Raw genomic sequence first — 14279 nt, 5'->3', positions numbered from 1 at the left:
TGGGGAATCTGTGGTGGGCTCTCCTATTTCTGGGGCTGAGGTTGCTGAGGTAGTTAAGAAGCTCCTCGGTGGCAAGGCCCCGGGGGTGGATGAGATCCGCCCGGAGTTCCTTAAGGCTCTGGATGCTGTGGGGCTGTCTTGGTTGACAAGACTCTGCAGCATCGCGTGGACATCGGGGGCAGTACCTTTGGATTGGCAGACCGGGGTGGTGGTTCCTCTCTTTAAAAAGGGGAACCGGAGGGTGTGTTCTAACTATCGTGGGATCACACTCCTCAGCCTTCCCGGTAAGGTCTATTCAGGTGTACTGGAGAGGAGGCTACGCCGGATAGTCGAACCTCGGATTCAGGAGGAACAGTGTGGTTTTCGTCCTGGTCGTGGAACTGTGGACCAGCTCTATACTCTCGGCAGGGTCCTTGAGGGTGCATGGGAGTTTGCCCAACCAGTCTACATGTGCTTTGTGGACTTGGAGAAGGCATTCGACCGTGTCCCTCGGGAAGTCCTGTGGGGAGTGCTCAGAGAATATGGGGTTTCGGACGGTCTGATTGTGGCAGTCCGCTCCCTGTATGATCAGTGTCAGAGCTTGGTTCGCATTGCCGGCAGTAAGTCGGACACGTTTCCGGTGAGGGTTGGACTCCGCCAAGGCTGCCCTTTGTCACCGATTCTGTTCATAACTTTTATGGACAGAATTTCTAGGCGCAGTCAAGGCGTTGAGGGGATTCGGTTTGGTGGCTGCAGGATTAGGTCTCTGCTTTTTGCAGATGATGTGGTCCTGATGGCTTCATCTAGCCAGGATCTTCAGCTCTCACTGGATCGGTTCGCAGCTGAGTGTGAAGCGACTGGGATGAGAATCAGCACCTCCAAGTCCGAGTCCATGGTTCTCGCCCGGAAAAGGGTGGAGTGCCATCTCCGGGTTGGGGAGGAGATCTTGCCCCAAGTGGAGGAGTTCAAGTACCTCGGAGTCTTGTTCACGAGTGAGGGAAGAGTGGATCGTGAGATCGACAGGCGGATCGGTGCGGCGTCTTCAGTAATGCGGACGCTGTATCGATCCGTTGTGGTGAAGAAGGAGCTGAGCCGGAAGGCAAAGCTCTCAATTTACCGGTCGATCTACGTTCCCATCCTCACCTATGGTCATGAGCTTTGGGTTATGACCGAAAGGACAAGATCACGGGTACAAGCGGCCGAAATGAGTTTCCTCCGCCGGGTGGCGGGGCTCTCCCTTAGAGATAGGGTGAGAAGCTCTGTCATCCGGGGAGAGCTCAAAGTAAAGCCGCTGCTCCTCCACATCGAGAGGAGCCAGATGAGGTGGTTCGGGCATCTAGTCAGGATGCCACCCGAGCGCCTCCCTAGGGAGTTGTTTAGGGCACGTCCGACCGGTAGGAGGCCACGAGGAAGACCCAGGACACGTTGGGAAGACTATGTCTCCCGGCTGGCCTGGGAACGCCTCGGGATCCCCCGGGAGGAGCTGGACGAAGTGGCTGGGGAGAGGGAAGTCTGGGCTTCCCTGCTTAGGTTGCTGCCCCCGCGACCAGACCTCGGATAAGCGGAGGAAGATGGATGGATGGATGGATAACTTAAACACCAAATAATATATTACAAGAATCTGTGGAATTGAACATTGATTCTGAATCGAATCGTCACCCCAAGAATTAGAATCAAATCATAAGGGCACCATGATTCCTGCTTATACCAATTTTGCCTGTTTTTGATGTGAAAGTTGAATCGAAAAGTAAATTAAATACTTCCTTAATACAAATCCCAAAACCAGTGAAGTTGGCATGTTGTGTAATTGGTAAATAAAAACAGAATACACTGATTTGCAATCATTTTCAACTTATATTAAATTGAATAGACTGCAAGGACAAGATATTTAATGTTGAAATTAGGGTTGTACGGTATACCGGTATTAGTATAGTACCGCGATACTAATGAATAATTTTCGGTACTATACCGCTTCTGAAACGTACCGGTCCCGGACCCCCCCTTTCACCCGCGTCACGTCAAGTCATTGCTGGTTTACCAGCAGACGAGCATGTTCGGTAGCACACAATCACGGAGTACTTACTAGCAAACACAGTGTGTAGACAGAAAAGGGAGAATGGACGCATTTTAGCTTAAAAACTAACGATAAAGGTGAAGTTATAACACTGAGGAAGAGGTGCTTTAAGACATGGCTAGCTAGCTAGCGGCTAACGTCCATCCGCCGTCGGCAGTGTTTTAGCTACTTCTAAATCACTAATAGTGGTCTCCATGGTGACAAATAAACAGTGTTGGGTTAGTTACTGAAAACCAGTAACTAGTTACAGTTACTAGTTACTTCATTTCAAAAGTAACTCAGTTACTAATTTAGTTACTTACACCAAAAAGTAATGCGAAAATGTGAAAAGTAACTATTTAGTTACTTCTTTTTTTCTTCTTTTTTTTTTTTAAAGCTCCCATTAATGCCCTTTTAGTCTTCATTTCAGTACTGTTATTGCACTGGAGAATAATACAATCTGTTGATCAACTTGACATACATTTGCATCACTGAACTCTGCTAAGCAATGTGGTCTACATACAACACACAAAGACAAAGATATGTTACAAAGGCCAATTTGTTTCTGGCCAGAACAATTTGACAAAACTATTTGAAATAGCTGCAACATAACATACATAAGTAACAAACAGCATAATAACAGCATAGCTGTAAAGCAAGAAAGGCACACAATACATACACAAAGCCTAACCAGGCATTTTTTGCTCAAGAAATTCTGACACAAAATCATGTCTGAAGCCCAGAACACTCTACACATTTCCCCAGTTTTAGTTTAGAGATAAGGAAAGATTGGCCTGGCCCACTAGGATCACCCTTTATGTTTGTGAACTTTATAGTCTATACATTTAGGGTGATGTGATAATCAAACACTCTAGTACAGTGGTTCTCAAATGGGGTTACGCGTACCCCTGGGGGTACTTGAAGGTATGCCAAGGGGTACGTGAGATTTTTTTTAAATATTCTAAAAATAGCAACAATTCAAAAATCCTTTATAAATATATTTATTGAATAATACTTCAACAAAATATGAATGTAAGTTCATAAACTGAACATCAAATCAAGTAGGCTATTCCATTCATTACAATGCAACAATGCAATATTCAGTGTTGACAGCGAGATTTTTTGTGGATATGTTCCATAAATATTGATGTTAAAGATTTCTTTTTTTGTGAAGAAATGTTTAGAATTAAGTTCATGAATCCTCTATTACAATCCCCAAAGAGGGCACTTTAAGTTGATGATTACTTCTGTGTAGAAATCTTTATTTATAATTGAATCGCTTGTTTATTTTTCAACAAGTTTTTAATTATTTTTATATCTTTTTTTCCCAAATAGTTCAAGAAAGACCACTACAAATGAGCAATATTTTGCACTGTTATACAATTTAATAAATCAGAAACTGATGACATAGTGCTGTATTTTACTTCTTTATCTCTTTTTTCAACCAAAAATGCTTTGCTCTGATTAGGGGGTACTTGAATTAATAATAATTTCACAGGGGGTACATCACTGAAAAAAGTTTGAGAACCACTGCTCTAGAAGTCTAGAATGAAAGAGTATATAAGAGAATTGACAGCAACGTTCCCTCTAAGGAGCGCGTCTGTGCAATTGTGCACTGCTCAAGCGTCCTCTGCGCACGGCAAATCTATGCCACGCACAAAATCAAATAAAAAACAATAAGCGCATAACAATTTTCGACATGACACGGACACGACAGAGAAAACCGTTTTCGTCATCATTGTTCAAATATAATAATACGTCTGTCGAGACGCTTTGAGGACATGAATTCCATACATCACTTTACTGAGCAAAACTCTTTATTGTCGGCCACAAACACATCACTGTTATATCAACAGCAGCCGCTCGCTCTTTCTCACTTGCGCCAACACATGCACATATGGCACTTAGCCAGTGATGCGTTTACAGCCACACAAAAAGTCGGACAAGGGATGATTTACCAATCAAATGTGTGCTTATTCTAGTGTCATTTATTAGGAATCTTAATTTATAAATATTAATCATTAAATGCTGTTAGTATATTAAATACATACTAATAAAAATATATTTTTTTTACAAACAGGAAGTTGCAGGAATGTACACATGATCCCCTGCTTACATCTCATTGTGCAACATGTGAATGTTTTAATGGGAACTAAATGCAATGTCTGAAAGGGGTACAAACTATTTCCAAAGCAGGACCTCCACCCAGACAAACAATACAAGTACACAGTTCATGAAAAACAATATTTGTTGTTATTGTTATTGTAAGTGGGCTTAAACACTTATATTAGGAATGGAAATGACTGCTGTCATTTGATTATAATAATAAGAGAATGTTGTCTGTCTATCTGTGTTGGCCCTGCGATGGGTGAGAACTTGTCCAGGGTGTACCCCGCCTTCCGCCCGAATGCAGCTGAGATAGGCTCCAGCGACCCCGAAAGGGACAAGCGGTAGAAAATGGATGGATGGATGGAGATTGAACTTGTTATTTAGTCATGTTTGGGACAGGTGTGCTGCTGGTGTAGCCACAGTGTGCACGTCTGATGTTGCTCACATGGGCTCCACTGAATGCTCAGGGACTTTTTGCGTTTGCTCACACACATGAACAATTAGAGGGAACATTGATTGACAGAGTGTGTACCTTCAGTGCTGAATGATGAGCAGAGGCAGAGTTAATCCTTAAGTGGTGGTGATGGAGGTGAAGTGTCATTGGAGTCTCTATCTCTCTTTACTAGCTTCGTCGAAGCATGTTGCTTATGTAGCTTGTTTCAGCAGATTTGAATCGCTGTTTTGGGCAGCAGATGGGATCTTTGATCCAAAGCACAATTTACATTTAACTAAAATGTTATTTTCTTTGTGCTCGACAAAAGAAAAGTAGTGGAAATATCTCCATGTTAGCAAACTCGACTTCTGGCTCCCCCATGATCAGACACGACCCCCCCCCCCCCCCCCCCCCCCTCCCTCTCCTCCCTCCCCACACTCACACACAGAGCGCATGTCTCTCTCTCTTCTCCGGCTTGTGACACAAGAAGAATCAGAACGATGACACAGCAGCGCTCCAATAAAACACACTTTATACTACATAAAAAGTAACGTAAAATAACGCAGTAACGCATCATGTAGTAACGGTAACTGAGTTACTGAATATAAAAAATAACGCGTTAGATTACTAGTTACCGCCGAAACTAACGGCGTTACAGTAACGGGTTACTTTGTAACGCGTTACAAAGTAACGTTAGTCCCAACACTGCAAATAAAGTAGGTTTCTTACAAGTATCATCCCTGCAGGACGAGGAATAGCTAAACATGCTTCACTACACACCATAGCTCACCGGCGTCACAATGTAAACAAACGCCATTGGTGGATCTACACCTGACATCCACTGTAATGATAGCAAGTACAGGCACGTATCTTGTCAATGCTACTATGATTACGTCGATATTTTTTGGCATCACAACATCTTTCATTTAAAAAAAAAATCATGTTATGTTTATAAACTCAGGAAATACATCCCTGGACACATGAGGACTTTGAATATGACCAATGTATGATCCTGTAACGACTTGGTATTGGATTGACACCCAAATTTGTGGTATCATCCAAAACTAATGTAAAGTATCAATCAACAGACGAATAAGTGATTATTACATTTTAACAAAAGTGTAGATAGAACATGTTAACAGAGAAAGTAAGCAGATATTAACAGTAAATGAACAAGTAGATTGATAATTAATTGTCTACCACTTGTCCTTAATAATGTTGACAAAATAATAGAATGATAAATGACAATATGTTCTGCACATGTCAGCAGACTAATTAGGAGCTTTTGTTTGCTTACTTACTACTAAAAGACAAGATGTCTTGTATGTTCAGTATTTTATTTAAGGACTAAATTGCAATAAGAAACATATTTTTAATGTACCCTAAGATTTTTTGTTAAAATAAAGCCAATAATGCAATTATTTGTGGTCCCCCTTATTTAGAAAAGTATCGAAATAATTCTGGTACCGGCACCAAAATATTGGTATCGGGACAACACTAGTTCAAACCGAGAAACTTTTTTTTTTGTTGCAAATAATCATTAACTTAGAATTTAATTGCAATAAATTTGGCACAGGGGCATTTTTACCTCTGTGTTACATGGGCTTTCTTTTTAACAACACTCAGTAAACATTTGGGAACTGAAGAGACCAATTTTTGAAGCTTTTCAGGTGGAATTATTTCCCATTCTTGCTTGGTGTACAGCTTAAGTTGTTCAACAGTCCGGGGTCTGCGTTGTGGTATTTTACGCTTCATAATGCGCCACACATTTTCAATGGGAGACAGGTCTGGACTACACGCAGGTCAGTCTAGTACCCACACTATTTTCCTACGACGCCATGCTGCTGTAACACGTACAGAATGTGGTTTGGCATTGTCTTGCTGAAATAAGCAGGGGCGTCCATGAAAATTGCGTTGCTTGGATGGCAACATATGTTGCTCCAAAACCTGTATGTACTCTTCAACATTAATTGTGCCTTCACAGATGTGTAACTTACCCATGCCTTGGGCACTAATACACCCCCATTCCATCACAGATGCTGGCTTTTGAACTTTGTGCCTATAACAGTCCAGATGGTTCTTCTCCTCTTTGGTCTGGAGGACACAACGTCCACAGTTTCAAAAAACTATTTGAAATGTGGACTCGTCTGATGACAGAACACTTTTCAACTTTGCATCAGTCCATCTTAGATGAGCTCAGGCCCAGCGAAGCCGGCTGCGTTTCTGGGTGTTGTTGATTAATGGCTTTCGCTTTGCATAGTAGAGTTTTAACTTGCACTTACAGATGTAGCGACGAACTGTAGTTACTGACAGTGGTTTTCTGAAGTGTTCCTGAGCCCATGTGATCCTTTACACACTGATGTCGGTTTTTGATGCAGTACCGCCTGAGAGATCGAAGGTCACTTGCATGCCGCTTACGTGCAGTGATTTCTCCAGATTCTCTGAACCTTTTGATGATATTACGAACCGTAGATGGTGAAATCCCTAAATTCCTTGCAAGAGCTCGATGAGAAATATTGTTCTTAAACTGTTCGACAATTTGCTCACGCATTTGCTCACAAAGTGGTGACCCTCGCCCCATTCTTGTTTGTGAATGACTGAGTATTTCATGGAAGCTGCTTTTTTTTTTTACCAAATCTTGGCACCCACCTGTTCCCAATTAGCCTGTTCACCTGTGGGATGTTCCAAATAAGTGTTTGATGAACATTCCTCAACTTTCTCATTTTTTTTTGCCACTCGTGCCAGCTTTTTTTGAAACATGTTGGAGGCATTAAATTCCAATTGTGGTAATATTTGCAAAAAATAACAAAGTTTACCAGTTTGAACGTTAAGTATCTTGTCTTTGCAGTCTATTCAATTGAATATAGGTTGAAAAGGATTTGCAAATCCTTGTATTCTGTTTTTATTTACGATTTACACAACGTGCCAACTTCACTGGTTTTGGGTTTTAAAATAAATTGTCAGAATGATGACATGGAAACCAGTAGAAATACACAACACAGGATTCTACAGTACTTTATTGTGCATATATTCAATTCAAGCAGAAATGGATCATTGATACACAATTCTGCCGATGTTTGAGTATTTTTCTAAGGACTTTGAATATGACCTTGAATATGACCAATGTATGATCCTGCCTGTAACGACTTGGTATTGGATTGACACCAAGTCAATCTATACCTACTATACCTAAATTTTGCCCCGGGTTTTCTAAACAAAATAAAGTTACTTACACAATATCACCTTGTTGCTTTGTCAGCGTCTTTTGAGGTGAAGTACAGGCAAACTTCACAGCATTTTAGCTAGATGCTGACCATTTGTCAACATTGTCACAACTATACCTAATTTTTGCCTTATTTTGGTGTCACTAATTAATATAACTATTCATTTAGTTTACAGTAACTATTGATTATTAGTAAGTATTAAAACGAAGCACCGATATCTGCATAGTTTTTTTTGTCAGGTTACTACCACTGGTGCCATTATGGTACAGAATATCGTTAAAGTTCCATAGTTGTTGAGTTTTTGCATGCACACAAGCATTATCTCACCACATGTACAAAACTCAAAACCAGGTTGGCACGGTAAATCATAAATAAAAAAAGAATACAATGATTTGCAAATCCTTTGAATAGACTGCAAAGACAAGATATTTAATGTTCGAACTGAGAAACTTATTTTTTTTGGGCAAATAAAAATTAACTTAGAATTTAATGGCAGCAACACATTGCAAAAAAGTTGGTACAGGGGCATTTTTACCACATGTTACGTGGCCTTTCCTTTTAACAACAGTCAGTTAACGTTTGGGAACTGAGGAGACCAATTTTTGAAGCTTTTCAGGTGGAATTATTTCCCATTCTTGCTGATGTACAGCTTAAGTTGTTCAACAGTCCGCAGTCTCCGTTGTGGTATTTTAGGCTTCATAATGCGCCACACATCTTCAATGGGAGACAGGTCTGGACTACAGGCAGGCCAGTCTAGTACACGCACTCTTTTACTATGAAGCCAAGCTGTTATAATACGTGGCTTGGCATCGTCTTGCTGAAATAAGCAGGGGCGTCTTGGATGGCAGCATATGTTGCTCCAAAACCTGTATGTACTTGTCAGCATTAATGATGCCTTCACAGATGTGTAAGTTACCCATGCCTTGGGCACTAGTACACCCCCATACCATCACAGATGCTGGCTTTTTAATTTTGTGCCTAGAACAATCCGAATGGTTCTTTTCCTCTTTGGTCCGGAGGAGAGTTTCCAAAAACAATTTGAAATGTGGCCTCGTCAGACCATAGAACACTTTTACACTTTGCATCAGTCCATCTTAGATATGAGCTCTGGCCCAGCAAAGCCGGCGGCGTTTCTGGGTGTTGTTGATAAATGGTTTAGCTTTGCATAGTACAGTTTTAACTTGCACTTACAGATGTAGCGACTAACTGTAGTTACTGACAGTGGTTTTCTGAAGTGTTCCTGAGCCCATGTGGATTACTACATGGACACACTGATGCAGGGGATCCAAGGTCCGAAATATCATCGCTTATGTACTGTGATTTCTCCAGATTCTATGAAACTTTTGATGATATTACGGACTGTAGATGGTGAAATCCCTAAATTCCTTGCACTCGCTTGTTGAGAAATGTTGTTCTTAAACTTCGACAATTTGCTCACGCATTTGTTTACAAAGTGGTGACCCTCGCCCCATACTTGTTTGTGAATGACTGAGTATTTCATGGAAGTTGCTTTTAAACCCAATCATGGCACCCACCTGTTCCCAATTAGCATGTTCACCTGTGGGATTTTCCAAATAAGTGTTTGATGAGCATTCCTCTACTTACTCAGTCTTTTCTGTCACTTGTGTCAGCTTTTTTGAAACATGTTCCAAGCATCAAATTCCAAATAAGCTAATATTTGCAAAAAATAAAATAAAATTGCAGTTCGAACGATACGTATCTTGTCTTTTCAGTCTATTCAATTGGTTGAAAAGGATTTGCAAATCATTGTATTTTGTTTGTATTTACAATTTACACAACGTGCCAACTTCACTGGTTTTGGGGTTTGTAGTTTTTTCCAAGTTTATTTTTATTTTTTACATTACCATACGTGTCGTGAGCGTGACATCATTTATATCGAAATTTAATTGTTTGGTTAGACTCAGCTGTCTGTCCAAGTCAAAAGTGCACGTTTTGTAGTGCCACAACAAAATGGTATTTATTGTTTTTGTGTGTTTCTCAGAATTAACCTGCAAAGCTCCCCCAGAGGACGTGATGGATGTGGAGGGCGTCCACCTGGAGGACTCGGAGAGAGTGTCCCACACGGAGGACTCGGAGCTCAGCCTGAGTTTCCAGGGTTACGTTGCTGAGCTGCGTCAGGTTCAAAGCAAGATGAGGAGTGCCCACATTCCCCACGCGGGACAACAGGATGACGACACAGACTGCAAGACAGACATTTTCAAGGCTACTGTCGTCTGAAGGGAAGCAAACAATAAACCCTCCTTTCACTCCACTGCTGCACTTTTAAACACCCCTCCTCTAATAAATGATTCATAGATATTGTGGATGCGATATTTTTCATGTACTTTATGTTATAGAACATCAGCAATGACAAAAGAAAAATGTAATTTAAAAAAAAAAACGCAATGAAGTACAACCACTGATATGAGTGAGTCTTTTTTTCTTTTTAGTTATTGTGGTAGTGTTTCTAATATTCTGTCTCTCCTGTTGCAAAAACAAAATTATTATCAGATGCAGCTCAAGAGTATGATGAACTAAAACCACAATAATAATAACATCATGTTTTTTTTAATCTTTAAAACAGTTATTTATTTTTTTGTAATTTTGCTTTCACTGATAGTTTAATTATTTTATTATTATTTTGAGTGATTTTGTAATGGCTTTTTTCTTCTTATATTTGGATTTTTATATAATTATGATTGTTGATGTTTTGTCAGTTTTATATTATTTCACTATGCTATTTTTTGCTCATTTCATTTAGTTTTTATTGTTACTTTTTATGTTTATTTTTTCACTTTATTATGGTTTTCTTTTACATTTAGTTTTTACTTAATTTTTTGTTTAATTACTTTTGTTCATTTCATTATCACCTTTGTAATGGATATCATTTTTAGTAATATATATATATATATATATATATTTTTTTTTTTTCCCTATTCATTTTATTGAGTTTGATTCTCTTTGTATATTTTGTAAATAATTGTTCCATTAATATTATTTTTTCCATTTAATTTTGTTATTTTATTTTTTTACAGTTTGATTTTGTTATTGAATATTTTGTTTTGTAATTATGAATTAATCTGATTTCAGGAATGTTGTCAAAGCGTACATCAAATATTCCGTTTAAGAAAGTGGTATCAGATAGCTGTTTTCTATAGCGAATGAAACTAAATAAAAGTTCTTCCTGTGTTGTATGGAATATTCAAGGTGACGGTACTGTTATTGTACTGTACTTCTTGTTCTGTGGTTGAACATGTTAATTAAAAAATCGAAAACTTGAATGGCTTTTTCTTTTTTTTTGTCCTTGAAATGAGCACCAACATTCCTGCAGTTGAATGCAATAAGTAACATGAATATTTGTTCCTTGTAATAATTAGTAACATGTTGCTTTTCTTCCACCTGGCTTCTCAAAGTACAAAACCCAAAACTAGTGAAGTTGGCACGTTGTGTAACTCGTAAATAAAAACAGTAGAGATGTCCGATAATATCGGCCTACTGATATTATCGGCCGATAAATGCTTTAAAATGTAATATCGGAAATGATGGGTATCTGTTTCGAAAAGTAAAATTAATGACTTTTTAAAACGCCCTGTACGGAGCGGTACACGGACGTAGGGAGAAGTACAGAGCAGTTGCGTCTCCCAGTCAGCAGCCCCTCTCCTCTCCCCTCTCCCACACACAACACATGCAGCACGACTGCAGCATGAGAGGTTTACTGGCGACGCTTAATGACGTCATCAAACCGCCGCGAGCGGAGCATAACAACAAGAGTGTTGTTGCTGGTGCTGTAGCCGTGGCTAACAAGCGAGCTCGCTCGGTGACTGACTAATGACACCATGTCTATGGTTTGGGATTATTTTAAAGTGTCTCTGACGGATAAAAAACTGGCAATTTGCAATGACTGCAAAAAGTTGGTTATGCGAGGAGGAACCAAGACGTCTTCCTTTAATACAAGCAATTTGATCTCCCACCTTTTCAAGAAGGAGGTACACGATGAATACAAGCGGAAGATGGATGAAAAGCAAACACCGAAAAAAAGTAGTAACTCACGGTTGTCGCTTAAAAACAAAAATACAACAAAAACCACCCCAAGGCAAAAGCCCACGTTGTGGTCAGGGACAACGCACGCAAAATAGCAAAAGCTACGGTGGAGTGTGTGCGCCCTGCATGGCGCACACTTTGCAGCTTGCAGTGAACGGAGGTGGCCTGTCTCAACGCAGCATTTCAGAAGCTCTGGCTGACTGCTAGGCCACTTCAAGTACTCACCACTAGCTTGCAGCACATTTTTGTTACTCATACAAATACGTTATAGAGATGGGCAGTCAGTTTATAATTTCCTGTTTTACAGTGTGCCAGGCAACTGGTCCTAGGTGAGGGATCAGACAAAGAGCAGCTCGAAGACCTCTATGAAGAAAACAAGCAAGGAACCCAGATTTCCCTTGCCCGGACGCGGGTCACCGGGGCCCCCCTCTGGAGCCAGGCCCGGAGGTGGGGCACGATGGCGAGCGCCTGGTGGCCGGGCACAGCCCGAAGAGGCAACGTGGGTCCCCCCTCCAATGGGCTCACCACCCATAGCAGGGGTCATAGAGGTCGGGTGCGATGTGAGCTGGGCGGTAGCCGAGGGCAGGGCACTTGGCGGTCCGATCCTCGGCTACAGAAGCTAGCTCTTGGGACGTGGAACGTCACCTCGCTCGGGGGGAAGGAGCATGAGCTAGAGCGCGAGGTGGAGAAGTTCCGGCTAGATATAGTCGGACTCACTTCGACGCACAGCAAGGGCTCTGGAACCAGTTCTCTCGAGAGGGGATGGACTCTCTTTCACTCTGGCGTTGCCGGCAGTGAGAGGCGACGGGCTGGGGTGGCAATTCTTGTTTCCCCCCCGCTCAGAGCCTGTACGTTGGAGTTCAACCCGGTGGACGAGAGGGTAGCTTCCCTCCGCCTTCAAGTGGTGGAACGGGTCCTGACTGTGGTTTGCGCTTACGCGCCAAACCGCAGCTCAGAATACCCACCCTTTTTGGATTCACTCGAGGGAGTACTTGTGAGTGCTCCCCCGGGTGATTCCCTCGTTCTACTGGGGGACTTCAATGCTCATGTTGGCAGCGACAGTGAAACCTGGAGAGGCGTGATTGGGAAGAATGGCTGCCCGGATCTGAACCCGAGCGGTGTTATGTTATTGGACTTTTGTGCCCGTCACAGATTGTCCATAACGAACACCATGTTCAAACATAAGGGTGTCCATATGTGCACTTGGCACCAGGACACCCTAGGCCGCAGTTCCATGATCGACTTTGTAGTTGTGTCATCGGATTTGCGGCCTCATGTTTTGGACACTCGGGTGAAGAGAGGGGCGGAGCTTTCTACCGATCACCACCTGGTGGTGAGTTGGCTGCGATGGTGGGGGAGGATGCCGGACAGACCTGGCAGGCCCAAACGCATTGTGAGGGTTTGCTGGGAACGTCTGGCAGAGTCTCCTGTCAGAGAGAGTTTCAATTCCCACCTACGGAAGAACTTTGAACATGTCACGAGGGAGGCGCTGGACATTGAGTCCGAATGGACCATGTTCCGCGCCTCTATTGTCGAGGCGGCTGATTGGAGTTGTGGCCGCAAGGTAGTTGGTGCTTGTCGTGGCGGTAATCCTAGAACCCGTTGGTGGACACCGGCGGTGAGGGATGCCGTCAAGCTGAAGAAGGAGTCCTATCGGGTTCTTTTGGCTCATGGGACTCCTGAGGCAGCGGACAAGTACCGACAGGCCAAGCGGTGTGCGGCTTCAGCGGTCGCAGAGGCAAAAACTCGGACATGGGAGGAGTTCGGTGAGGCCATGGAAAACGACTTCCGGACGGCTTCGAAGAAATTCTGGACCACCATCCGCCGCCTCAGGAAGGGGAAGCAGTGCACTATCAACACCGTGTATGGCGAGGATGGTGTTCTGCTGACCTCGACTGCGGATGTTGTGGATCGGTGGAGGGAATACTTCGAAGACCTCCTCAATCCCACCAACACGTCTTCCTATGAGGAAGCAGTGCCTGGGGAGTCTGTGGTGGGCTCTCCTATTTCTGGGGCTGAGGTTGCTGAGGTAGTTAAAAAGCTCCTCGGTGGCAAGGCCCCGGGGGTAGATGAGATCCGCCCGGAGTTCCTTAAGGCTCTGGATGCTGTGGGGCTGTCTTGGTTGACAAGACTCTGCAGCATCGCGTGGACATCGGGGGCGGTACCACTGGATTGGCAGACCGGGGTGGTGGTTCCTCTCTTTAAGAAGGGGAACCGGAGGGTGTGTTCTATCGTGGGATCACACTCCTCAGCCTTCCCGGTAAGGTCTATTCAGGTGTACTGGAGAGGAGGCTACGCCGGATAGTCGAACCTCGGATTCAGGAGGAACAGTGTGGTTTTCGTTCTGGTCGTGGAACTGTGGACCAGCTCTATACTCTCGGCAGGGTCCTTGAGGGTGCATGGGAGTTTGCCCAACCAGTCTGCATGTGTTTTGTGGACT

At 42.7% G+C, this 14279-nt stretch overlaps 1 protein-coding gene across 2 annotated transcripts in view; it reads left to right on the top strand.

The window, feature by feature from the left end:
* The window catches only part of LOC133606814 (regulator of G-protein signaling 12-like), a 142730-nt gene extending 131671 nt beyond the window's left edge, over positions 1-11059 (top strand). For both annotated transcript variants that reach the window (XM_061961158.2, XM_061961157.2), the window contains one exon: positions 9801-11059. In XM_061961158.2, the coding sequence (XP_061817142.2) occupies positions 9801-10036 (236 nt within the window). In that variant the 3' untranslated portion in view covers positions 10037-11059. The remainder of the gene's footprint in view (positions 1-9800) is intronic.
* Positions 11060-14279: the final 3220 nt, after the last annotated feature.

This window comes from Nerophis lumbriciformis, linkage group LG05 (genome assembly GCF_033978685.3).
Source record: "Nerophis lumbriciformis linkage group LG05, RoL_Nlum_v2.1, whole genome shotgun sequence".
In the NCBI taxonomy this organism is placed as follows: Eukaryota; Metazoa; Chordata; class Actinopteri; order Syngnathiformes; family Syngnathidae; genus Nerophis; species Nerophis lumbriciformis.
The sequence above is the reverse complement of the archived record's forward strand: the minus strand, read 5'-3'. Positions and strand labels throughout refer to the sequence as shown.